Below are 27143 nucleotides of genomic sequence, written 5' to 3' on the forward strand. Positions count from 1 at the left end.
CTATAACCAGAGGACACAATACATCTATATACGCCGATCACATAACCAATACTAACCATACATACAATAACATAAACACGGACATGGAAATCCTACACACACAACCCAAGAACCAAAAACTCAACACACTGGAACAATATGAAATATACAAACACATTAAAACACACCCCGATCAAATCCTCAACACACAGATCAATTTCAGTACACACACACTATTTGACACCACAATTCAACACCTTCCAACAATAAAACACACCCTCCTAACAGGCAGAGAAGTTCGAGATGACGCCGCGATCAATAGGCTCTGATGATGGTGCGTGAAGCACTGAAACAGCTGTAAGCCGGACAAATATTTCATATTTAACACGAGTAAGTCCACTAGTTCATCAATTAACTACAGATATCAAAATATTGATCAAATGTTGCAGTTAACTAGATCTTGTGCCGGGGGAGGGGGGACCTATCCATTTTCAAATTTGTCTTTTGTCGATTCTGTGACTCTGGTCCTTTCTGTGGGATTTTAATACATTTATTGCAGTTCTTATTTCGTTATTTATTTATCAACAGATACAACCAATTGACTTAATATTGAAAGAGTTATGTCATATAAACTAGTAAAGGACTGAAATAAAAGAATGTAGGATATTTCATGTTGTTCTAGTCGTCCACAAGCATTTATGGTTGCCAAGGTCACACACTTTCCCTTCTTCTTACTGCAAACTTACTCACCCTCCTGCCACCCTAATGGCCTGGGGACCGGTTCTACTGTAAAAATCTGAACTTCCTACGCTGCGAAAATAAAGCTGAGTCTAAGCTTGTGCTGTGCTCTTCTGTGTTATGTGTATAGTTGAGAGTTGTCTAAACTTAAGTTGTGATATTCTGTTTTGTATATGTAGACACTTTTTCAAGCATTCAATAACCTGTGCCGGAGTGATTAGTCTCTCGGCCTTGCACCGTGGCGACCCGGGTTCGATCCTCGTCTGGATGGTGAACAAAGTGGGCGCGAGGGTTATTTTTATCGGAGTTCTTCTATTTCCCCTCATCTTTGTCATTCCACCAATGTTCCATAATCACCGTCACTCTGCGAGATCCCAAGCCAGGTGTCCAGAACAAATTTTAAAAAGTCTGAAAGTTGTACAATTTGTGTTTAATAAATGCTATTATGTTTAGAGTATGCCTCTCAGTGTAAATATGCGTAGCCAGACAAAAGAGGTTATTTTTTATGTTTACAAATAGTTTTAATATCTTTATAGCAGTGAGTAATCCACTCTTTCTTCCAGGGGCGTATTTTGCGGACTACCAGGGCTACCGGCGGTAGCCCAAGGAAATTACAAAAGAAAAAGTTTATAATATAACATACCGGTAATGTAATAATTTTGTATTATTAGTTTTACCATAGTAATTAAAATTAAAGTAATTTTAGATTTATATGCGCTCTCTGCTCTCGAAAAGAAACAAGTTGTCAAGGCGGCATCGCTGGAGAAACCGCTTGTTACGTGAGGTAGCCTGTGACCGTACCGCGCACGCTGTTCTGTAACACAACTGCCCGTCCCCCCCCCCCCCGCTCCCTTCTGTTTCCATCGTGCAATGTAGGACGGGCGAGTTGCCGCTCTCGTGATCCGTTTCTTCACAGGCGCGAAGCAGCAATACGCTTAGTACACTAGCAATTGAATGTGATTGTGTTCTTGCAGGGCATTATTTTAAATCTGTGATTTGTTCGAGTGTCTAAGAGTTATATTAATTGTGAATTATTAAGTTTTTAATTTCCCAATTAAGTGATATTGTGAAAAATATGGCAGAACAAGTTTCTGGAGAGGTTTGTGTTGAAAATGACTGTGTAATAGAAGGTTTATTAAAAGTGCCTTTTAACCGTCGTACATAACAACGAGAAAGTTGAAATTGTGAAAATGGAAAGACCAACTCCTGAGTTAAATTTGTCCATGGACGTAAAAGAAAAACAGCGAGAGTACACACGCCATTTCACTTCAACATCATATGGTAAGTGGAATTGGTTGTGTGGTAGTTCTAAACTGTCTAAACTATTTTGCTGGCCATGTTTGTTATTTAGCCGCGAAACTAATGTGTGGTCAAAAGAGGGGTTTTCTAATATGAACTCCCTTCGAACGGCAGTCCTAGAATACGACAAATCAAAAGCTCATATTTCTAGTAGCATGAACTTTGCAAACTTTGGGAAGACAAGAATTGATTTACAGCTAGATAAGCAAAAAGCTCTACACATCAACCAACACAATGCTCTTGTGAAAAAAAAAAAATCGGGAGATTTTACTGCATCTTATTAACGCAGTCTGCTTTCTAGGAAAACAAGAATTGGCTTTTCGGGGTCATAATGAGAGTGTGGAATCAGACAATATAGGAAATTATATTGAATATTTAAGTTCCTTAAGTGAATTTGACCATTTACTGGCCAATCATCTTGAGAGTTCAACAGTATTTCGTAGCACTTCTCTCGCAATTCAGAATGACTTAATATTTGCTATAAGTGGGGTTATGATAAAGAACATAAAACCTTTTGTGGCCATTGTTGTTGATGAAACAAGTGACTGCTCTAATCAGAGTCAATTGTCCACTGTTTTAAGATACGTCGACAGTACTGCCAATGTTCAAGAACGGTTTATAGGATTCACAAATGTCAGTTCGGGCAAAACTGGTGCTGCTTTGTTTCAGCATGTGGAAGGTGTTATAGCAGAATACAATGTCGGCAATAAGTTGATTGCACAGACATACGATGGTGCTTCAGATATGGCTTAAAAACAAAAGTTCAAGAAAAGTATCCTCAAGCACTATTTGTCCATTGTTACAGCCATGTTCTCAATTTAGTTTTGCAACAAACTACTTCATCCATTCCAGAATGCCGCATTTTTTTCCAAACACTGTCGGGTTTAGCTGCATTTTTCTCATCATCTCCTAAAAGATCAGAAAACTCAAGGAATTTATGAAAAAGAAACTCCCAAAAGGAGCACCAACTAGATTGATTTTTACATCTCGGCTTGTAAATACAGTAAAGGAATACAGAGAACAACTGACTGCTTTCTTTAAAAATATCATTTGTAATGACTCTGAAGAAAACTGGGATGATGCTGTAAATGTGCAGGCTCAAGGATATTTGAATTTTTTCACACAGTTTCAGAATATATTTCTTCTTGAAGTCTATGCTAGAGTGTTCGCACATATAGATGTGCTCTACAATATTCTTCAGACAAAAAGTCTAGACATAGCATACTACTTGCAAGAGGTATCAAAGTTAAAAAAAAAATACTATATCCGAGTTCAGACGTAGTGGGTTTCCGTCCATATGGAGTAATATGGAAAATGAAAATTCTTCAGACAATACAATGGAACCACCATTAAAGCGAAGAAAAGGAGATGATGAATTGAAATACAGGCAGCTGTACTACAGCATACTAGATCGTATGCACATGGAAATTACTGACAGATTTTCTGATTATGGAAAGCTTCAGTTCACACATCTTCTAGATTCTCAAAAATTTTCTGCTTATAGAGAAAACTTCCCGAATGAGGCACTAAACAAATTATTTCAGTCCTATAACAGTCACTTTGATCAAGTACGTTTGAAAAATGAATTAAGTGTAATATATCCAGCAGAAGTCTTTGATTTTTCGAACAAACCTATCCATGAAATATTATCTGCCATATATGAAAACCAGCTGAACCAAGTTATTCCTGAAGTCCTTAAATTGGCAACATTAATTGTGACAATACCAGCTACGTCAGCATCGGTAGAAAGAACATTTTCTGCGTTGAAGAGAATAAAATCCTACTGTAGATCAACTCATACACAAGAACGTTTATCCGGCTTGGCACTAATATCCATTGAAAAGTCATTTCTACAGAAACTTTGCAAGTGGCCCAACTGTAATTTCAAGGACGAAGTCATCAACGTATTTTCGTCCCAATCAAGACGTCTGGAATTCACATAAATATGTAAGGAATTTTATTATAGGGATTTTAAAATATATTTTGTGTAATAATAGGGTCAGTGGTAGCCCAAACCCTTTAACCAGTATACGTCACTGGTTTCTTCCATGTGCCATAAAACTCAAAGAGTTATGGCAACAGCTTTTGGTGTTAGTTTAAACATTTTAAGACATATTTGTATTGACGCGATTGAGTCCCTACAAAATGATCCACGCCCACCTTTCCGTTCTCCTAACCGTCTCATGATTCATTTTCCGTTTCATAGATAGATAGATAGATATTTATTAGCATTAGGAAATACAATGATTTCATGGCATCGTCAGATTGAATACATAATAAGTATGCGGTTACATACATGTTATTCCGACATACAAGATGTCTACAATAATATACAATCAACACATTCAGTAATGAAGTCAATTCTTCACAGTTTTCTTCAGACCATTACTTGTACAAGGTTCTTGGTTTCCTTATCTTCTTGGGCAGTCTCACCCCAGACATGAATCAGATAGAAAAGAAGAGCAGTAAACACAAAAGGGGATACTAACTACTGTAAGCTAAATTTGGAGTGCTAAACTAAGATACTCATCGACAGTAAAAGGCATGTGGAAAAGTAAAATATGTTTCACTGACTTTTTGAATCTAGCATAGTTAAGGGCTTTAGTTTCGACAGGGAGTTTGTTGTAAAGTCTTATCCCTGTATGTGATAAGCTATTGAGACTTTTGGATAGTCTCGTCCATCATCTAATTTTCCTCTTGATCGTCTCTTCAATCACTTTACTAGGCCTATTATTAATCTCGTCAATCTTTTCTTTTCTTCCCTTCATTTCACCTATAGTTGTTTCTTCATTAATTTTTTTCTGATCAAATTAATTCAGTTCTCATTGTCCTTTCTGCTATTTCCTTATTAAAATGTTCTCAGCAATCTGTTATTTCATGCCGTCTCGTCTGTCTTTCTACCCTAATAGTCCCGGATTTTACTTTCCTTTCCCATTGCCTTACATCTTTTTTTATCATCTCTTGTCACTTTCGTTTCAGTCATTTAATCACTCCTGATCGTCTTATCAGTTACATTCTCCTGATTATCTCGCGTTACTACAGCACTATTTCATAAGCCTTCTTTCACGAATGACGAGATGCTCGCTAGTAAATTATAAACGACCTATAGGCCTAAAAGGAACTGAGACGATCAAGAATGAATTGACGAGATGAGCACAAGGAGACAGACAAGATTATTTTTTGCAGTGTAATTTGCAAAGGGAAAAGTTCGTGAGGAGGGTGGGTAAGCGGCCGAAGAACACTTCAGAAGTCTGTGTTCCACTATAGGGAAGGTTAATCAGGAGTCACAGAACTGACATTTCTGAGGACATTATGATACAAATTGTACAATAAAATAAAGTCATCTTTCAAATAATCGTGTGGCCAGTTATGTAATACCAGTCTATACATTAACAATAATGTAAAAAAAATATTAAATAAGTACATAATGTAAATTATCTGGGAAACATAAACCTATCTCATTTTGTCTGCTTTTATTAATTTTAGCCTTAATCATTACTGAGATTTTATTACATATATTGCATTCCCAGATTCAGTTTCTACTTGGTTGTCAATGTATTCCGGCAGAATATGGGCGTTGGAACTAACTTGTTTCTATGTAGTTAGCTCCAAATGTCATATATCTGCTTGGAACAGAATGTTGCCAATCATGTGTTCCACAATGCATCGCGTTCTTTCACTGTATGAGCGATGTTTTGTGGCAACAAAGTCTCCAAATATCTTTAGCTTGTTGCTTTGTTACTGTTGCTTGCAAAATTCCATAGACCTCTGATATTCTTGTGTCCTCTTTCGACTTTTTTTTCCTCAACTCCCCAGATGTAAAACGACTTGCAATGGAACACCCTGGAGTTGAGAATGATGTCAATTCCCCAGATGCAACAGGAATTGCAGTGGAAGGCACTTGAGTTGGGGATGAATCCATGTCATCAAAAAAATCTCATGATATTTCATCAGGCACATTGTGATTCTGGCCTTCATCCTCGTTCTCGTGACCTAAAACCCAAGAAAAAAAATGATATATAATTACGAGTTGCTAAATTTAAAAAGGTAACTACAATTTTTCCCCCTTAGAAATGCCTTTAATAACTCCTAAACATAAAAATAATTTCGGAATATATAGTTTATATTACTTTTATGTGTTAAATACTAGGTTAGGTTACCTTGTTGACTAGTTTCAGGCTGTGGATTAACGTAACTTAATATTTAAATACGTGAAAGTAATATAAACTATACATTCCGAAGTGATAAAGTGTTAAAAGTTGTGTAAGATGTATAAAAGTAATAGTAGTTAGAATTTCAAAAAACGTCATGTCTTTATGGATGCCTTTCTCTCCCTCAGATGCCGTCTAGTCCTGAGGAATGGCGTGAAGTATCAAAATGCTACAATGAAGACTGGAATTTTCCACAATGTTTGGGAGCCTTAGATGGTAAACACTGCATTCTACATTCACCCATTAATAGTGGCACCGAGTTTTTCAATTATAAAAGAACATTTATTATAGTTTTGTTGGGAATTGTGGATGCTAACTATTCCTTTATATATGCTGATGCTGGATGCCAAGGAAGAATTTCACATAGTGGCCTCTTAAGGAATACTTCATTCTACAGGAAACTGCAGAATAATGAACTTGGAATTCCATCCGATGACTTTCTCCCAGACAGAATGGACAAAGTCCCATATGTATTCATAGGAGATGATGCATTCCCTCTACAGAACAGTTTGTTGAAGCCTTTCCCAAGTGTACCAGAAAATGGAAGCAAAGAACGAATATTCAATTACAGGTATCAAGGGCATGTCGTGTAGTAGAAAATGCATTTGGAATCCGTTCTGCTGTATTTAGGGTTCTTCGCAAGCCGATGTTACTTCAGCCAGAAAAAGCATGTACGGTGTTGCTTGTATTTCCACAATTTTATGCGTAGAAGTGATTCTTCTAGGAATCTGTACACTCCCAATGGAGCATTTAATGCTGAAGTGGCAGGAAATGTCATTGAAAGAAACCAGAGGAATGATATTGCACTTACATCATTCCTGGCCTTTAGGAGGGTCCCAAGGAGGTCGGTAGTAAGTAGTCAGTCGATCAGAGATGAGTGTGCTCCTTATTTCACGACAGAATTGGGAGAAGTGCCATGGCAGCAAAAGTATTCGTAAGAGAATGTCAAAGCGTTTGTTATACAAATATACTATCTGATGCTTCGTAACTCACGAAGAATTAGGGTGACATGGGCATTATCTGAAGGGGTTAGGTACAGCTTATAGCAGTAAAATTTTTGGAAATATTCAAAAATTTTTCCTCCATTATTGTATCTTGTACAATAATGAAAATTGGTATGTGTAAAACACTGTCCTTCTGCTATATGAAAAAAATATTTTTAAGATTAAAAAAAATTATATATATATATATATATATTTTTTTTCAAAATTCGTAATGGTGGTAGTTCACTGTGCAGTGATCAAGCGTTTCCCTCATAACTCATAAACTTGTTAACTTTTTCATGTTCTCGCTCTTTTATTTTATTGCTGAAACTCATGTTTACAATATCATGCTCTTTCAACTACAATCCTTAATAAATATATATATATTTTTTTATTTTGCGTTAGAAGAAAATACTGATATTTGACCATTTTTTAAATTATTTTTTTTATCAGACAATCTATCAACGATAGAGAAGTGATCTTGCATCATATTGTAGATACGACATGCACAAATAAACAAAAAATTTCGGCGTTTTACACATACTAATTTTCATTATTGTACAGGATACAGTAATGGAGGAAAAAAATGTTGAATACTTCCAAAATTTTACTGCTGTAAGCTGTACCTAACCCCTTAAAAGTGCCCATATATGCCTGATTTCCCCTATACAGTGCATTCAATTTGAAAAATAACCTCACATTGAGAATTATATAACATACCAAAACTATCTGTGTATCTTGTTTATAGTAGTAATAGAATTGTGGCTAAGAGAAAGACAGGCTACAGTGCGACATCACATTCTTAGTCATAACATGGCCAACATTGAACAAGTTTATATATAAATGTACGTTTAACATGAGTTTAATATAGCAATTCCTTTGTTTTTTAGAACTTCGAACCTGTATTTTTATTAGGGGATTGTCACGGTAGCCATGACTAGACCATGATAACCACGTGACTTGATTTGTGCCAGAGCCCATCTTTCTCGTTAGCCACATAATAGATTAGCAGTTGTATTGCAATTTATGTCACTATGTTATTTTTGTATGTATTTTTTTCAAGTTCCTTCTACTGAAATAACTTTTTTGGTATTATTATTGTTATTATTTATTGAATTATCTTCGGTATTCAACATATTTGCAAAATATGTATTACTTTTATATTTGTATTGTATATGCCTATTTCAATAATTAATTAAATGGTATTTCTTCAATGGTTACCATAACAGATAAATTCTGTAAGACCAAAAGTTAATCTTTACGTAGGCATTTTCTCATTAAAGCTACATCAAATCAGACACAATTTTCTTTTGCTTCCTTGGTTTCTGTGAGATTTATATAATGATAAACACGTTGTTTTAGTTTGTAGCCACAAATACTTTGAACCAGTGCTTGAGGTGAAATGAACAAAAGAATCGGGATGGTTTCCCTCTTTTTATTCATAGACATAGGTTATGAAAATATACTGTGTGATGTACAGTCTAGACCTACAAACATGTTACAGTAGTTTATGTAACATACATTAAAATATAGTCACACATGCATTACATACTAAGAAGTGCTAAGATATAACAGGATGGTTTTAAGCCATTTCAAAAGGAACCGGGATGTCATCCTGTCGCACCTTGCCCCACCTCAAGGTCTGCTTTGAACATAAAAGTAGCTTGATACTTTCCTATTATAACCTATTGCACACCTGCAGTCTACTCCCACTTCTTACTAATTGCCAACATACCAGTAACATCCAAGAAGTCCAGGACGAATTTACTTGGGAAATGATCAGTTTCCCTAGTTTTGCGTCCTCAGGAGCTGCTTCATAAAATTAATAAATCAGTATTATTGCCAAAACTCTCGTAATATCAGAAATAATGTAATAATATCAGTAAAATGTTTCATAAAACAGCAGAAGTAATAGAAATTACTCATTATTAGGATTATTTCCATGGGTGTATCTTTAACTAAATTCCATTTTGGTGAAAAATACATACAGTGTAGGATTAAATGTTGAGGACAAATTATCGCCCAATTTGGTCACCCCGTCACTGCAGCGTGAATCTCTTACTGTCCAGGCACAGGCAATAAAGTTTTCATTTTCGGTGGATGTAATATGTACGTAGTTCCATGTTTGTTTCGTAGGATTGCAATTTTGGAAGTTGTAAGTAGCAATTTTTACCTGTAACGTAACTCAACATAAACTTCAGACTGTAATATAACCATGGTTCTGTTTTAATTACATCTGCTTTACTATTACCGCTGTTTCGTGGCACAGTTTAGTTTGAAGAACTACAGTATTAAACCCTACCCCATTATCTCCTTGCTTAGTTGTCTCAGGAATGATGCTTTATTTTTGTCATTTATTATAGCCTATTCCAACCTGTCCTCGGACAGTTGACCCAACAGCAAACAACATTGTCACACGATGTTTCAACAGATATACTAGTTAGAATTTTTTCACAGTGGTTATACTAGCCAATCTTGACTTATCCGTTATTTCACATCTCTGTTCATTTATGAGGGTTGAATCTTCAAAGTAACTACAATATGTGTGTTACAATGCCGTAGATTTTGCATTTATAAGAAAGAACATGACACGGGAATTAAACAATGGAAGAATTAGATTAGCGTGTACCTATTTTGAAAACAAAAGGAAATATACTGTATTATATTACTTGAATCAAAAATCCACTACAAAAAGAGTAAGTCCCAGCATTTCTGATAACTGTCAAATTACAGTGTGATTCTTACATTTGTTTGTTGGCAAGCGAGATTATGATATTAATTACGTTGTATTATAAATTATGAAGTCCGTGTGGCCTACTATCCCAATGCCTGTATTTATGATTATAGTAATTGTAGGTTTTCCAATAAATAAACATTGGTTTCACCATTATTCAATAAGTCTAGTTGATATGGATCTCCATGTAATTTCTGAGGCCAAGTGGGGTAAATATGAGACAGGAAAAAAAATGGAGTAATTAAGAGACAGCATAAAATTTCATTGTTAGATATTAAGAAGAATAAGTTTTTTATGAAATAGTTATGCCTACATATGTCTACTTCCTATAACAATAAATCCTTATATAAAATAAATATAAAGGCAGGGTAGTAAAAATCGATTTCCTAAACAACTGTCATTTTTTAATCTAAAACTTTTTTTTCTTTCCTTAAAACTTTTTGTGCTATCCCAGAATTATAGTGGTCAGAGAAATTGTGACTCTATGGATGAATACAGGAAGGTTGATTGATTGAAATTACGTGGTAAAGAATCCTTTGTGACTTTTTGGGTTAGAGTTATTCCAGCTGAAACTTGTGGGGAAATTTTCAGACATAAAGTGGGGGAATTTTGAGACAAGGAGAAACCTACCAGAAGATCATGCTCTGGCTGATATCCGTTCGAGAAAGAAGTCAATTCGTGAAGCTGCCAAAGCTTATAGGATCGATAAATCCTTACCTTTAAGACGACTACTAGGCAAAGGACTTGAGAAAACAGGAAGGAAGACTGCTTTGAAATGCAGCTGACATCGCACCTACAGGTTTTGGCAAAATGAGGATTTGCTTTAACAAAAAATGAAGTAATTTCTGTAGTTACAGATTTTGTTACAGAAAATAATATTGAGACACTTTTCAAAAATGGAATTCCGGGAAATGATTGGTTTAGAGGTTTCTGTAAGTGAAACAGATTAAATTTGAAAAAAAAAAAAACTTGAAGCTCTAGATGCTAGTAGATGGAAAACTACTAGTGATCCCTATATTATATACCTACAATTTTTATGATGTTCTTAAGGAAACAATCATCTGTGTATTTCGGATAAACCACACCATATGTGGAATTTAGATGAAACCTCTTTCAGTTCTGATCCTCAGCATGTAAGATGTGAATCTGAAGTTGGCTAAAAAGTGCACAATACAATACAGGTACTGGTAAAGAAAATAGCACTGTTGTAGCATGCTGTTCAGCTGGAGGAAGAATGTTTCCACCACTTATAATATTTTCCTCATGGAATCTCTGCTCATAGTGGAACGGAAAGAATGATATTCCTAGTACATTTTAGGCAAACACAGAGAAATATATGACATCTATTGTATTTGGTTTGTATATGAGGAATTTGCGGAAGTAGTGAAAGAAAGACCCATCCTCATGGTATTTGATGGACACATATCTCGTATGGAACCAGTTACAATTGCATTTGCTAGAAGTAATCAGATCACAATTCTGAAGCTTCCACCCTGACTTATTACAGCCGTTACATAAGTGTTGCTTTGGTCCTCTCAAAGCTAAATGGAATGAAACTCTCTTAGCATGGCAGCAAGAGAACCAAAGGCGGTTAGTAAAAAGTGAATTTGTAGATCTTTTTATTTTACTGTTTGGTTTGAGGGATTGCACCCAGCAAATATTATTTCTGGGTTCAAAGCAACTGGTGTATTTCCTTACGACCATACAGATCACTTGGACCCAACTAAATTACAGAACTACTTGGAAGCTAGACCTACTCAACCCACTTTGCAGAAAATGATTCAGGCCTGACTGTCAGAAGTAACTGAGGAAGTAATTGGTGAAGTCCCTACCCTTGAAATGCCATCAACTTAAAAAACAAATGCAAATGTAGGGAATAATTTTGAGTCCATACTTCTTGAGAAAATCAAACACACCAATGTGGTCAATGCAAGAAGAAGGAATATTGATGTGCATGCAAGAGTAATAACATCTGAGGAATATAGAAACGAAATTGAAAAGGCTACACTCTTGAAGGAGAAATCTAAGAAGAAAATGCCAGGCAAAAATTCAAAGAAATCTAAAACTTTGGAACTTGAAGAAGATGAGGAGGAGGAGGAAGTGGAAGGGATAGAGAGTAGACATTGTGGTGGGACAAGAAGATCATTTCATACAAGTGGAAAACCTAGATTCATATAGCTGTGGAGATTATGTTCTAGTATGTTTCAAGGGTGGAAAAAAGATAATCTGTAAAGTATCGGTACTTGTGTGTCATTCAGAATGTTTTGGATGATAATGACTTAGAAGTGATGGGAATGAGAAGTGTTGATGGACAAAAAGATACTTTTACAATTAAAGAAAATGATGTGTCAATGGTTAATGTGAAGGATATTTTAGGCAAAGTGCCAGTTCCAAGAATTTATGAGGGTGGTGATAGGCTAAAATTCACATTTGAGAACCCCGTAGATGTTTATGAGATGTATTTTATTTTTTATTTTACTAGGTTATTTTACGACGCTTTATCAACAGCTTAGGTTATTTAGCGTCTGAATGAGATGAAGATGATAATGCCGGTGAAATGATTCTGGGGTCCAGCACCGAAAGTTACCCAGCAGTTGCTCATATTGGGTTGAGTGAAAACCCCGGAAAAAACCTCAACCAGGTAACTTGCCCCGACCGGGAATCGAACCCGGGCCACCTGGTTTTGCGGCCAGACGCGCTAACCATTACAGGTATGGACTTATGAGATGTAAAACTAGGTTGTGTTCATATTCAGAATTTTTTTTCTTACATATTAGGAGACTCAGAAGTGTGTTACAAATTTTTGTTATGTTTGAACAGCATTAAAGTACACTTTCTATTTATTTTTCCTAAGAAGAAATTTTAATTGATTTTAGTTATGTAACGGCAATGTTGTTTGTTGCATTAAATAATTGCTCCAACTCAGACCTGACTTTTGTGAAAGATTTTTACTTGTCAAATAAGAATCACTCTGTCTCATTGCCCTCCCATACTTCTCTTTCTCCAATCAACAGAGATATATAAGTGTCTTATAGTTATCCCATGAAGGTATCATTATTGACCCTTAGCCAGGGTAATTATGAGACAGCTGTTTTAATTTTTCATTCATTGTTCCTTGTGTATTTATCGAAAATAGTGTTAACATCAGAAAGCTATAGCGTACTGAATTGTATTCATCTATGTGTCAGAAAATTAAGATCACTAAGTAAAAAATTACACTAAAAGTTTTAAAAATTGTCACATAAATAGGCTACCCCACTTGACCCTGCATCTTTCACCAAACCCATTTAACGATAATTGTATCACTATATACATAATTTTTAATGAGCAGAAAATATGAATATGATAATGTAATTATTTTCAAAAAAATATTTAGCCACCACTATTATTAAATTCACCGTTTATTTCCTTCAGATATATTGTGTTTAGTGAAAATAATTAAATGTAGGCTTATTAGCTAAACTTTTCGTCGTAATATCACCTGTAATAAATATGTTCCTAACATTCGTGTGATATATTTGTTGCATTCTTAAGCAATAAGTATGAACCATGAAAATATCACAAACATTAAATTTTAATTGAATTCAATAATCTAACTGATAAGAGTCTTCCAACAATGCAATAATCATTTAAAATAGACGTCGATAAATATAATCGATAATCTATACATCTTCCTCACAAATACTATACATAAACTGTTTGAGTTCCGTCTATTACTTATCCGACATTAATTTATTAAAATACAAAATAGACCTATTGTCACATGTCATGTAAGGACGAACGTTTTAGACTTATAAAGAAGTCATCTTCAGGTTGAGTAAAATCATTTAAGAACACAGTGTTAAGGCAGGCTATATCCTAGCTAGTATTTTACATTTTGCATGTTGGTTATTTATTTTTTATGCATATGAAAAGCATGTATCATAAGCAGCTTAATAGACATGTATATGTTGAAGCATTAATAAAATTGAAGTTAAGTATAAAAAATATTAAAATTATAGTGATGCTTACAGCTGCTATATGGCCCGTATGAGTAGATGAACAATGTTAAAGTACAAAACTGAAATTAAGATTAAAATGTAAGTCCGTTGTCTTATGTCAAATATATGCTATATGGTTATATGTCTACATCTATGCTTATGGATTATTTTTAGTAGGTTATTTTACGACGCTGTATCAACATCTCAGGTTATTTAGCGTCTGAATGAGATGAAGGTGATAATGACGGTGAAATGAGTCCGGGGTCCAGCACCGAAAGTTACCCAGCAGCTTATGGATTAAATGGAGCTTGTATAGTCGGAGGCACCGATTTTGGCAGATGACCTCGACGACATTTCCAGTAGGCGAGCCAATATTGTTTCTCTAAGCTGCGAGAATGAGATGCGATAACATTCTGAGTCGTTCATATTTTCATAACAGCAGCTCATATCAATTATCTTTATTATGAAACACACCACGGTACAGTCCTACTTAAAGAATGCCTTTAATAAATGTAAATGACTTCTGTTCGCAATAATTTTACAATACGTCTCCTACATTTCCTAAATTAAATTAATTCTTAATTAAAAGGAAAATTCTACCCTTACCAGACCAATATACAAGATTTGTCCAGTAATAATCTAGGGATCGTCTACTGGTGGTGCGACAATTCAAGTTAATAAAATTACGATTCTTCTTAATAATTAAAATATAATTTGGTTAATTGGGTAAAATTGCATGCTGCGGAAGTTAGATTTATATGAGTATAATAAATAGGATTGTAATGGATATTACAAGGGCAATAATTTCTTCACACGCACATTGTGAATAGAACAGGGAAGAAAGCATTTTAAAATATTCGAAATCGTACAAAATATCGGAGAAACCCAATTTTCCCTGCACAAATTGCACCAATTGAAAAATATAATTACCATTCACAATAAATACTGTATTTTATGGATTATAGAAAGTTTATTAATCTGGAGGTATTGGCTGATGACTATATTAAATTCCAGCACAACATTCATTCAGAATATGTAGAAATTACACTTTGGATTTTACTAAATGCATAGGCCTACATTCAAAAGCTGTTACATATCCCCTTAAATACTGTACATGTGTTACCTGTGCGATATCCGATGTTTAATTTTTAAAAATATAATTCATAGTACTGAAACTGCCATATTGAATTCGCACAAACTGTATTATTCGTAATTTTCGTCTCGAAAACCCCTAAGATATCTAATTTAATTTTTCACCCATTTTTGTCCCACTCCACCACTTTAGGGACAAAGTCGGACTAAATAATACCTTATTCGTATTCTGTGATCGCAAAGATCCCCAGATATCGACTTTCATCGAGATCGGATGACATGAGATTTCTCATTCCCTTCTGCCTTTTCATCAGTACCTTAGGATATGGCATTTAAAAAATCTAAGAATGTTTAACCAATATTGTAGAGAGTAACCTTCACTTTAAATTTTACGTCTCTAGTTAAATATAGTTTAGTGAATTTTTAAAATCGTCGACTTCTTTCTCTCTCCTCTCTGCTCGGAAGTAAAAAAAAAAAAAAAATGAAGTTATTTCAAGGGAGTAGCCTCCATGAAATTGAATTTTTTTACTTTTCTTATACATTTTAGAAACAATTCTGAGAGATGAGATGAATAGTCTAACCCAATTTTATGAGTGAATCTTTGTAATAAATATAAAGGCTGCACGTCTGCTGGTTAAACAAAATAAATGGGTATAATTATTTTGATCATTACTGCCTCCCATTTTCCATCCCTTAATGTTCGTATTTCGTAAAACTCAGTCTTATCTATTGACTAAGGATTAACATATTTCCATATACATATACGAGTATATACATATATATATATATATATATATATATCAGATTATATTTCCATTTCGTACAATATTCTGGTCACGAGACATAATCATATACTTTGTCTTTTCGGGATTTACCACCAAACCTATCGCTTTATTTGCTTCAAGTAAAATTTCCGTGTTTTCCCTAATCGTTTGTGGAGTTTATTCTAACATATTCACGTCATCTGCATAGACGAAAAGCTGATGTAACCCGTTCAATTCCAAACCCTCTCTGTTATCCTGAACTTTCCTAATGGCATATTCTAGAGCGAAGTTAAAAAGTAAAGGTGATAGTGCATCTCCTTGCTTTAGCCCGCAGTGAACTGGAAAAGCATCAGATAGAAACTGGCCTATACGGACTCTGCTGTAAGTTTCATTGAGACACATTTTAATTAATCGAACAAGTTTCTTGGGAATACCAAAGACACATATAGACTACTCTAATATTTGTTTAGTTTTTGGAGGTGTTTGTCCAGAGTGCACAAATACTCGGGCGTGCATGTTTACTCTTATGTCCTACCCATTCCACTGCGACAGAGATAACAACCGACCGATCTTGCAGCGGTGAGAACTCGCTCTCCAGATCGCATTAAGAAAATCTATCTGCCAAAAGCCCAGGCGCGACCTATAACATGAACGAATCATTGACGTGAAAAGCATAAGTATTTTGTGTGTAAGAATTAATCTGAGAAGATATTCGCTTTTATGATAGAAAGATCTGAGGATACTTACTTTTGTTACAGTGGAAGAACATAGCAGCTGTAGAATAGGTGATCACGCAATGATCCTTTATGCTTCACATAGAATGGATTTCAATAGCGAAACGGACTTTTACTAGGAGGGACTGCTCGCTAATCATCATATTTATTTAATGGATATAAAGGATTATTTATATTTAGGATAATTTCATTAAGTAAAGGGATCTTTTAATTGTAATATTTAGCGATGTAATATTCCCCTGCAGTATTTATAATTTATTTGGCGCTCATTATTTTCAACACTCAGAGGTTGTTATTAATGTAATGTCTTCTGTCAGATGGGTAGCGAATTTCGACTGTTTACGATTGTTGCTCGAATCAGCAGTTTTTTTTTTTAGTTTGACTAAATATTTTCACAATTTTTGCAGTGAAACTTCTATATCCTTCCCTTTAAGAATCCGTTAATGTCTTGTAATTTATTAGGCCTTAGATTACTTGTTGTTGTTGTTGTCCACATCTGTGGAGTAATGGTTAGCGAATCTGGCCGCGAAACCAGGTCGGAGCAAGGTTTTTTCTGGGGTTTTCCCTCAACCCAATATGAGCAAAATGCTGGGTAACTTTCGGTGCTAGACCTCGGACTCACTTCACCCGCATTATCACCTTCACCTCATTCAGACGCTAAATAACCTAAGATGTTGATAAAGCGCCGTAAAATAACCTACTTGGTGTTTGTTTTGAAGGCTGTGTAAATCTTTTCTTAAAAGAAATTGTTAAGTTTCGTATTTATTGTGCCAAAATATATCATTTTCTCGGTTTTTTTTATTATTAATAGCCATTCTCTGTGGCTGGTTTTAAGATGTAATTCTATTATTTTTTGTAATTGTTTTTGGAAAGGGTTGTATTCAGCAATCTGTCAATTAAAAATTAAATCTGCAGTGTTTTTGTGAAAAAGTTTGCAGATATCATTTATGTATCACGTGCATAGTAGTAATAGGTTTGTGGTAGGCCTATATATTGAATGTGATCTTTGATCTTTTATTTGTAATGTTTAGATCTAAGAAATTTATAGAATTATTTATTGCATTTTCAATGGTAAATTTTAAAGTAGTTATGTAAAATGTTGAAAGTATTAAGCAAAACTGTAGCACTCATGCTAATATTTTCATATATTATCGAAGTATCGTATACGTCTCATATGTATGGAATAATGTTACGTGTTTTATTCTAGATATGTTATTATTTTCAATTTTCTTGTAGAAATACTTCAGTCTGAAAATTATGATATGTTTGGTTTCATTTATGGATATACACAAATGTACCCATAGATGAAACCATACGTATCACAATTGAGAGACTGACAATATTAAATACAGATAATAATATAATTTTCAAAGTCAAACTTCTACTCAGTACAACATTGAAACAAAATTATTTTGCTTTCAATAATGCGATATATCAAACAAATGAAAGGAATAGCTATGGGAAATGTTCTTTCTTTCTTTGGCTGTCTAATAGTTCTACCGAATGTTTTTGAATAGGCCTATTATTAATTAATCCTTCACTGGGATCACTTTCAGTTACAATCTGTCCATCAAACAATCTCGGATAAAAAAAGTATTTCATTCCTAGTAAGCTCCAAACAGTTATCCCCTTTAACCACATAAGAACAGGAATTTTCAGTAACTCGAACCCCTTCTCTGGTAGCCAAGATGAGCTTGGCCTTATTTTAAACATAACTGACTGTCCAGTTTTGAATGGGGATCTTAGGCGAGCCAGTTTATCATAGTATTGTTTCATTGTCTGTGTTTTTTAAACAAGTAATTCCCGGTTCCTTTTATAAGTAAGTTCGGGTTTGAAATAATTGAATTAACTAGGAATATTAATACGAAGATTCCTGACCATAAGATTTGAGTTAGAAGAATAAATAATACCTCCTTGTCTGTTACGAAATTTGATTAAGTCTTCTAATAAGGTTCTTCCCCTGCATCAATAAATCTTTTAAAAATTTTATTTACTGATTTAACCGCATATCTGCGAGACTGTGGGCTGGACATAATATGCACAAGAGCCCACTCCTTATAGAATTCTTTTAATAACTCAGAATCAAAGCAAAGAGGTCCATCAGTAGAGTGTAAGTGGTATGCCACACCTGGCAAACACAGATTTGATTTTTTTAATGACTGTGGCATTTCTCAGATTTGGAGAAACAAGTAGATATTGCTTAAAGCATCAATCGTTACTATATAATGATATTGATAATGGTCTAATATGTCACAACCAACATCCATTTATGGTAAGTGGGGTATATATTTATTTTTTACCACCATTTTAGCTTTGTTGTCCTGAAACTTCAGGCAAGTCTTAAACTTTTAACAATTTTTTTTTTACTTTTTAACTAGGCCCTAACCAAAGCAAGATTTCCTTAGGCCTACTTGGCTCAACATTGTGTTAGTGTTAATTCACGGATGACCAGTGTGCAGTATGGCAAGCATATCCTAGTTTATAGGAGTAAAAAGGTAAAGGTATCCCCGTAACACGCCATGAAGGCACTTGGGGGGGCATGGAGGTAGAGCCTCTTGCTTTCCATGACCTCGGCACTAGGATGAGGTGGTGTGGTTGGCATCACGCTCTGACCGCCTTTAACCACCGGGAAAGACCCGGTACTCAATTTTATAGCAGCCAGAGTGAACCTTGGGGCCGTTCTGAAAGTTTGGCAATGAGAAAAAATTCTGTCACCACCTGGGATCGAACCCCAGACCTTCCAGTCCGTAGTCAGCTGCTCTACCAACTGAGCTACCCGGCCACGATTTTATAGCAGTAGGCACAAGAAAATCGGTTCCCTGTTTACTACTTAGAGTTATTCTTTTTTGTTTAAAATACTGTTTACACTCATCTTGAGTGTCTCTGTAAGATGGCCATCCACCTTCAATATACGTGTGAGATTTGTATATTGTCTTTAGTGAAATAAATACAGTACCTAATTTTTCGTGTATGGTGTCTTTAGTTTGCGACAAGTTTAGAAACCTGTGAAGTAGTAGTTCATAGCAGCTTGTAATAAGTGTGTCCCAACTGCTCTGTTTAAATGACTTTCAATTACAAAACACTTTTTTCAGTTCTGATGGATATGATCAAGATGGAACCTGAGGTTGACCCGTTGGGCTTACAACCACATGATAACACACATGAAACAGAAGAGAATAAGGCTTTATCAGAGGTACACTGAAAACATTACTGTTTATTTCTCTATTTTTATTTATTTTTCTAACACTGGAAGAAGTGGTGCACACATTTTCCACTTTATATCGAAGAGATAAATTAGATTGTCACACCATAATTTGGACTGGTGGTATGAATTGTGCGTGGATTCGAGTCTGGATATAGGAAGGAATTTTCACACAATGTTCTGCTAGTCTCTGTGACCGATGCTCACCCTGCATCATGGTCCAGGAATACAAAGCCACAGTGAGTAGGTCTAATGTGATCTGGCCTCAGAATTCAGCTCGAACAGTCTTGGGATCAATGTGCAGACCACATGTTATCCTCAGTACTGATTGGAGGACCTTCTAGCGGGTAGGTTGGTATTAGGCCAACTGTCAGCTGATTGGCCTTAGTCGTATTTTAAATTTTGCACCATGGATTATTTTATATATACAGGAATATTTCTGTGATTCATGAGGATTTACCGGAACTTACAGAGCTTATTTCCGAAGACATCCTGAGAAAGAAAGGTCATATGAACAAATGTCCTAATGTCATTATTTTCAGAGTTACATTAATTTCAAGTTGTTAGTAAAATGCCTTTTTTGTTTAAAGAGTAAAAGAATGATGCAAATAGAGATCGAACTATTCACAGGTATCCTTTCTTTAAGTGGCTAGTGTTTTGAAGCTAAAACTGTGTTTTTAATTGATTTGTACAGATTTTGTTTTCCAATTTTTAACTAAAAATTACATCATTCTAATCTATACTCTTGAAGAAATTACAAGAGTGGCGTGATTTATAACAAATGTTGTGATAAATGCGTAAGAAAATTAAATTTTGTAGTTAAAAATCGAAAAGAAAAAATTGTACGAAGCAACTGTGGAATTCACAACACACATTTAGCTTCGGAATAAGTAAAGAAATGATACTCCTGAATAGATAATTCTTTATTTGTAATGTTCTTTTACCCTTAAAATAAAAAAATAATTGTATTTTACAAACAACTTCAAATTAGTGTAATTCTGAAATTATTGAGATTGGCACACATGTTTGATATTTTTTGTTCAGAATGTCTTCGGAAATAAGCTCCATAAGTGGCGGTCAATCCTCGTGAATCAACCTGTATACAGGTTTCCTCAGCCCTTAAACACATTTTTTTTTTTGCCCAGATGCCTGGGTCCAAAAATCTCCTGCAAAGTTTCTCTTCTTCACGTTTCTTCATGTAGTTTGTGGCTTTCCTTGCCTCCTTTCAGATGGGTTCCATTTCAAAACTTCTTTATTTAATTCATTTTCTTCACTTCGTATTACATGATCATACAATTTTGACTACCGATCTTCACTTGCAATTTATCTCCTATTGTAATATTTCTCACTTTATCTCCTCTTGATATAATTATATACTGTTGTCGAGCATCATAAAATACCAGCTCAGTGACGAACAATTTATTTTTACGTTTCCTAGTTAGCATCCAAGCTTTGGCGCACACGAAATACAATAATTGTTACCATCCTGTTATATGTTAAAATTTTAGTCCTGTTTATAATGTTTTCTCTCCATAAAAGTGAATTGAGTAAACTGACAGCTTGCTTTGTTAAGATTATCCTTGTGTCCATATATAAATCAGTTTGTCTATTTCTTTAAATAACTGATCTAATGTACCTAAAGCTTTGTACTGTTCACATTTATTGTCATTAATCCGCAATTGATCAGTAGTACCATCGCTTATGTATTCTTTTTTTCTTCATATTCAATTAGAAATCCCTTTTTGTAATGTTCTAGTTATCTACCCATACAATTAGCATTACCCTAAAGGTAAACGCAACTTCATCATTAGTTATGAGTAGATTATGTAATATATGCATGCATGCATACATAGCTATATACATACATACTACATACATACGGGCTATTCCATCTCAAATCGACCGAAATATAGAGAAAATTGACCTTGCAATTTTTAAATACAATGAAACTTTTTCTGTCCGTAGACAACTGTGATATAATGCTTTGTGCAAAGTTTGAGGCATCAGAACTTAATAGTGTTTAAATTAATAATATTTACATTTATCGTATTTTTATAAAATTAGCAACTTTAAACTGTTGTGGCTCCGAAACCCTTTCACCCATTGATCAAAATCATGATTTATTTTGATGCTGAGAAGTTAAAGTTTATATGGACATATAAACAGGTTTTCTTACTTTTTATGGAAATGGAGAAATTTAGATTTTTCTTCATTAAGACGCCTTTGGCCACGAAAAAATATTTTTAAAAGATATGGTTAGATTCCGCATTGAAAGTACAAATAAACACATAATTTTTACTGATGTTATGTTAATAGGAAAGTATTGAAAATATGAAATAAAGAAAATAAATAGTACGCGCGTGAACTAACCAGCTGACTGTGAGACAGGAGGTAGTCGAGACAAGCAAGGCCAGGAGACAAACGCGTGATGTGTCGTCTAGCAGTCATGGCTGGGCTAGCTTTATCACAAGTTTTCATAAACACAGGAGTAAAATGACGCCCAATGCTCGTTTATCTTCAGCTCTCGGCCAGTCCGTGCGGTCTTGGTGCGGTACTGCACCGTTCAAGTCTAGGCATGTGAAAATAATTTATTTAATACCCTCGAAACTTATTGCCAAGGCACTAAGCATACAATGCCGAATTCCTCTTAATAATGCAAAGTTTTTTTCTCAATATTTTTTTACATTTTTACAAATGGCCAAAAAGCCTAAAAGCAAGTAAAATCAGATTATCTGTCTCTCTGTGTACAATAAAAAATAAGGATTACTTCTTAACATAACCTACCAGATGTCAGCTTCAAAATAAGCTCTCGTTCAAATGTTCTGCAGTAAATGGTTGCAGAGTTCTCAGCGCTGAAAGAGTCTTGTTTTTATAAAATACGCTAAATTTGTCGCTCAATAATACGAAAACCATTTGACTTTCGATAGTATATTTTTGAAAATGCACTCCCCTCAGCACCTTGTATAGGCTAAGTAGGGAAAAAATTAGAATATAAAAAAATGCGAGGTTTTTTACTGATCGATTTCATATGGAATAGCCCATACATACATACATACATACATACATACATACATACATACATACATACGTATCTTTCCTTCTGCCTTCCTCCTCGTCTCCGCATATGATCCATATATCTTTATGTCGTCTATCATCTAATATCTTCTTCTGCTGCGAACTTTTCTCCTATTCACCGTTCCTTTCAATGGTTCATTCAGTACGCAGCTTCTTCTAAGCCAGTGACCCAACCAATTCCATTTTCTCTTTCTGACCAGTTTCAGCATCATTCTTTCTTCACTCACTCTTTCCAACGCAGCTTCATTTCATATTCTGTCTCTCCATTTCACACGTTCCATTCTTCTGCATACTTATCCATATTTCAAATGCTTCTAATTGATTCTCTTCACTTCGTCGTAATGTCAATATCTGTGCGTGCACCATACAATGCCACGCTACACACAAAGTTATGGATCATTATTATTATTATCATTATTATTATTATTATTATTATTATTATTATTATTATTATTCCAGACGTTTGAGATGGGCAGGACATGTAGCACGTATGGGCGAATCCAGAAATGCATATAGTGTTAGTTGGGAGGCCGGAGGGAAAAAGACCTTTGAGGAGGCCGAGACGTAGGTGGGAAGATAATATTAATATGGATTTGAGGGAGGTGGGATGTGATGGTTGAGACTGGATTAATCTTGCTCAGGATAGGGACCAATGGGCTTATGTGAGTGCGGCAATGAACCTCCGGGTTCCTTAAAAGCCAGTAAGTAAGTATTATTATTATTATTATTATTATTATTATTACCATTATTAACATTATTACCGTATTATACTTGTCAAGTCTATAAAAGTCGAGAGTTGCTCCTCTTATTCGACACCTTGTCATAAATATTTTGAATTATGAATCATGATGCTCTTTTACTAGGGTAATTTATAAGTTCAGTAGCTGAGGACTGTATTGAATGAATCTTCACCTAAACAGATGATGGGTAAAATATGGTGAAATTCTTGTAGCTCTGTTTGTCAGTTCTGTACTTAATTTAGTTAAATATCGGATTTCATATTGTGCTCTGTACATTGCTCATTCAAGCAGCACATAACATTTTGTTTTGAATTATAATTTCTGAGATATAATTGTAGTTATCCGATGTGCTATGTGATGTCCTACAATTATAACCTCATTTTACTCTGTTGATCGATATTGATGCATTGTATAGTGCCAGTTGCTGACAGGTAAACCAGTGTCAATAATGAAACAGCTGGATGAGATTAGAAGCTTTGAATAGAGATACACTTTTTTTTTTGGAGGAAATACGGGAGACTAAGGAATCGACAAAATTTTACATAGGAAATTGGCGAATTATTTCGTTCAGTTGCTAAAAACGGCTTTATTCTACATGTCGGTAACTAGGCGTAAATGAAGTATATTTTGAGACAGATTTTGTCATGTGTAACAGTTGAAGTCTACTGTAGTTTGCAGCTCTGATATCATTATATGTGTTTTGCTCCTATTTCGAACATCTGTCCAATTATTGTTCATGAGATGAAACATCCTCTATGTATGAACATTACCACTTGATATGATTATAATAAACTTTTTGTGTAACAATTTTCCAAATTTATAATATTAATATTGTTTGATTTTAAACAGGCAAGCACTAAAATCCAATTTTTGGCAACCATTACTTTGTACAAATGCTGCACATTTTGAAGCATCTCTTAAACAACAAAATCACAGCCTACAAAAATAGAATAATCATTTTTACTTTATGCAAAAATAAGGGAGAAAAGTACTCAAATAGAACAAAAATACGGGAGCCATGAGAATGTTAAAAATTAGGGGAAAAACCGTAGATCCCGGGAAATATGGGCGGGTTGGCAACCCTAGAGATATGACAATGTTCAAGTCCAGGTAATCACACGCGTTAACATGTAATTGTACTGCAGAGTTGTGGTTGATTGCTTAATTCCATTTGCAAATCTTTAAAAATTAAAACCACGTAGATGCGAATTAAGGACCAAGTTGAAGATTGAGCAGGCATTGATCAAATTAGTCTTCATAGGTGGCAGTAATGTTGTTGGCGTAATTGGAAAAGGAGTGTTAAATATATGCAAAGATTCCCCGTTATGATACAGGATTTATTTGTTTTATGTCATTATTGTGTTTTAAATCTTTGTAGCTCCACTTCTCTTTAACCAGTATCGACAATCTGATGATGGTTGTTTAAGGACGTAGAATTGTGCAGTGTTCAATAAGAGAAAAATCGAAATATTGTAGTGACGTTTGTAAGAGTTATTGATTGCAGTCTGTATTCTGAATAACATTTTATTGGGATTGCTATTTCCAAATTTTGGTACTATTGATAGGTGTTTTGTAATTGCACTTTGTATTGTCCTAAATAATAAAATGTCCTACTCGAAAAAACCATCGCACTCGGTCTAGGATATAAATGGAACTTTTCTACACTTATTATAATATTTGGGTTATTTTCAGAAGAAATACTTGACCTCTTATTATTAGTCGTTGCTTGTGTTCGTTAAGGTTTAGTTCTTTCGCTTCGGTAGCGTAGTTGGTATAGCGCTGGCCTTCTATGCTCGAGGTTGCGTGTTCGATCTCGGCCCAGGTCGATGGCATTTAAATGTGTTTAAATGCGACAGGCTCATGTCAGTAGATCTATTGGCATCTAAAAGAACTTCTCCAGGACAAAATTCTGGCACACCGGCAATGCTGATATAACCTCTGCAGTTGCGAGCATCGTTAAATAAACCATAATTTAGATTTTTCCTTCGATTCTCAATCTGCCTTAAATTTTCTTCAGAAATTGGTAGCAAATGACTGCCATGCAGAACGAGATTGATGGCTACTATACAATATCAACTTTAAAATATCAAAATGAAGTTATTTCTTATGATGCCTTTTTGTCCTGTAGGAAAGAAATTTACTGAATCTGCAAGTGGGTGGCACGAAGACAGAATGCACGGACCACAGCTGTGATCTCACATCAGACATAAATGTTCCTTTTAGCTTTTCTTTGGTGAAAACTGAAGTTGAAGACTCTCCAATGCCTATCAACTCTCCTGTGTTAAAGTCTGAAGTTGATGTAAGTGTTCACTAACAGTCTACAGATATCACCTGGTTGACTAGTTTCAGCCTGTTTCTTCAGAACTGCTTGGTGCTGGTCTTGGCGTCCTTTGTTTGCGTTTCCTGTGGGGTTGTGTTTGTGTATTGTAATGTGGAGTCAAAGAGTGTATGTGTTCTGAAATTGTGTTGTGTGTTGAGAATTTATTTGAATGTGTTTTTGTGCTTCTGTATATTTCGTATTGTTCTAGTGTGTTTAGTTTCTGGCTCTTTGGTTGAATATGTAGAATGTCCATGTCTGTGTTTATGTCGCTGTAGGTGTGGTTAGCATGCTATACCTGCAACAACTTCTACATAGGGCAGACAGGCAGATCATTGCAAACACATGACAGCCATAACAAAATATACAAAACACTTCCACATATGCAGAACACATCACAAATACTAACAATACCTACAGCGACATAAAGACAGACATGGAAATTATACATATTCAACCAAAAGGCCAGAAATTAAATACAGTACAACATTATGAAATATATAGACACACAAAAACACATCCAAATAAAATTCTCAACACACAACTCAGTTTCAGAACACACACATTCTTTGACTCCACATTACACTATACAACACACCGCCACAGGAAATGCAAACAAAAGATGCCAAGACAAGCACCACCCAATTCTGGAAATGGCCCATAACACGTTGAAAGTCGTCAACCAGGTACTATAATATTTAACACGCGAAAGCTGTATAATTCATATTCCGAAGTGATAAAGTGTTAAAAGTTTTGTACCGGTAATCAAGATAATCAATGTTTGTGTGTGTGTGTGTGTGTGTGTGTGTGCGTGCGTGCGTGTGTGTGAACAGGCATTAATCTCGAAAGACTGGACGAACCTATTCTTCCTAGGAAGAGGGTTTCATTGTAACTTTGTATTTTATATATATCTCTTAGAGCAACATGAATGCTGTGCATAGGTTGAGAATTTGGACCTGGTATACTGAGCTATTAATTTCTCAAGATGTAAGTGTGTAGAAAAATAGTAATACTGTTTTTTAATAGAAGAGTCGGTTTATTCTAGTATAAACCAATTTGTGGAAATATGGCATGTGAATAGCTCCATTCTGGGTCAAAATCTCGAAAATCAAAATCACGAAATGACGAAATCCCGAAGTCGAACATCCACAAAATAAAAAATTCCGAAATAGTAAATACTCGAAAGAATTAATTCTCCAGTAGTACTAAAATTAATTAATTAAATTGTTGCTTGCTTCTATTTGTAAACCATTTAATTTATTTACAGATTCATAATTTTCTCTGTATCCTCCTAC

At 34.9% G+C, this 27143-nt stretch overlaps 2 protein-coding genes across 4 annotated transcripts in view; both read left to right on the forward strand.

The window, feature by feature from the left end:
• The window catches only part of LOC138692641 (oocyte zinc finger protein XlCOF6.1-like), a 111233-nt gene extending 103930 nt beyond the window's left edge, over positions 1–7303 (forward strand). Inside the window, exon 8 of the mRNA XM_069815724.1 lies at positions 6356–7303. Coding sequence (XP_069671825.1) covers positions 6356–6440 — 85 coding nt within the window. The 3' untranslated portion in view covers positions 6441–7303. The remainder of the gene's footprint in view (positions 1–6355) is intronic.
• A 1971-nt stretch (positions 7304–9274) lies between these two features.
• Positions 9275–27143, forward strand: part of LOC138692638 (zinc finger protein 83-like) — a 41236-nt gene continuing 23367 nt past the window's right edge. Inside the window, exons 1-3 of one of the 3 annotated variants that reach the window (XM_069815706.1) lie at positions 9275–9365; positions 19607–19707; positions 25660–25830. In XM_069815706.1, the coding sequence (XP_069671807.1) occupies positions 19612–19707; positions 25660–25830 (267 nt within the window). In that variant the 5' untranslated portion in view covers positions 9275–9365; positions 19607–19611. The remainder of the gene's footprint in view (positions 9366–19606; positions 19708–25659; positions 25831–27143) is intronic. The other 2 variants (XM_069815709.1, XM_069815708.1) reach the window with 2 other exon arrangements.

The sequence above is a fragment of the Periplaneta americana genome, chromosome 17 (assembly GCF_040183065.1).
Source record: "Periplaneta americana isolate PAMFEO1 chromosome 17, P.americana_PAMFEO1_priV1, whole genome shotgun sequence".
Classification (NCBI taxonomy): Eukaryota; Metazoa; Arthropoda; class Insecta; order Blattodea; family Blattidae; genus Periplaneta; species Periplaneta americana.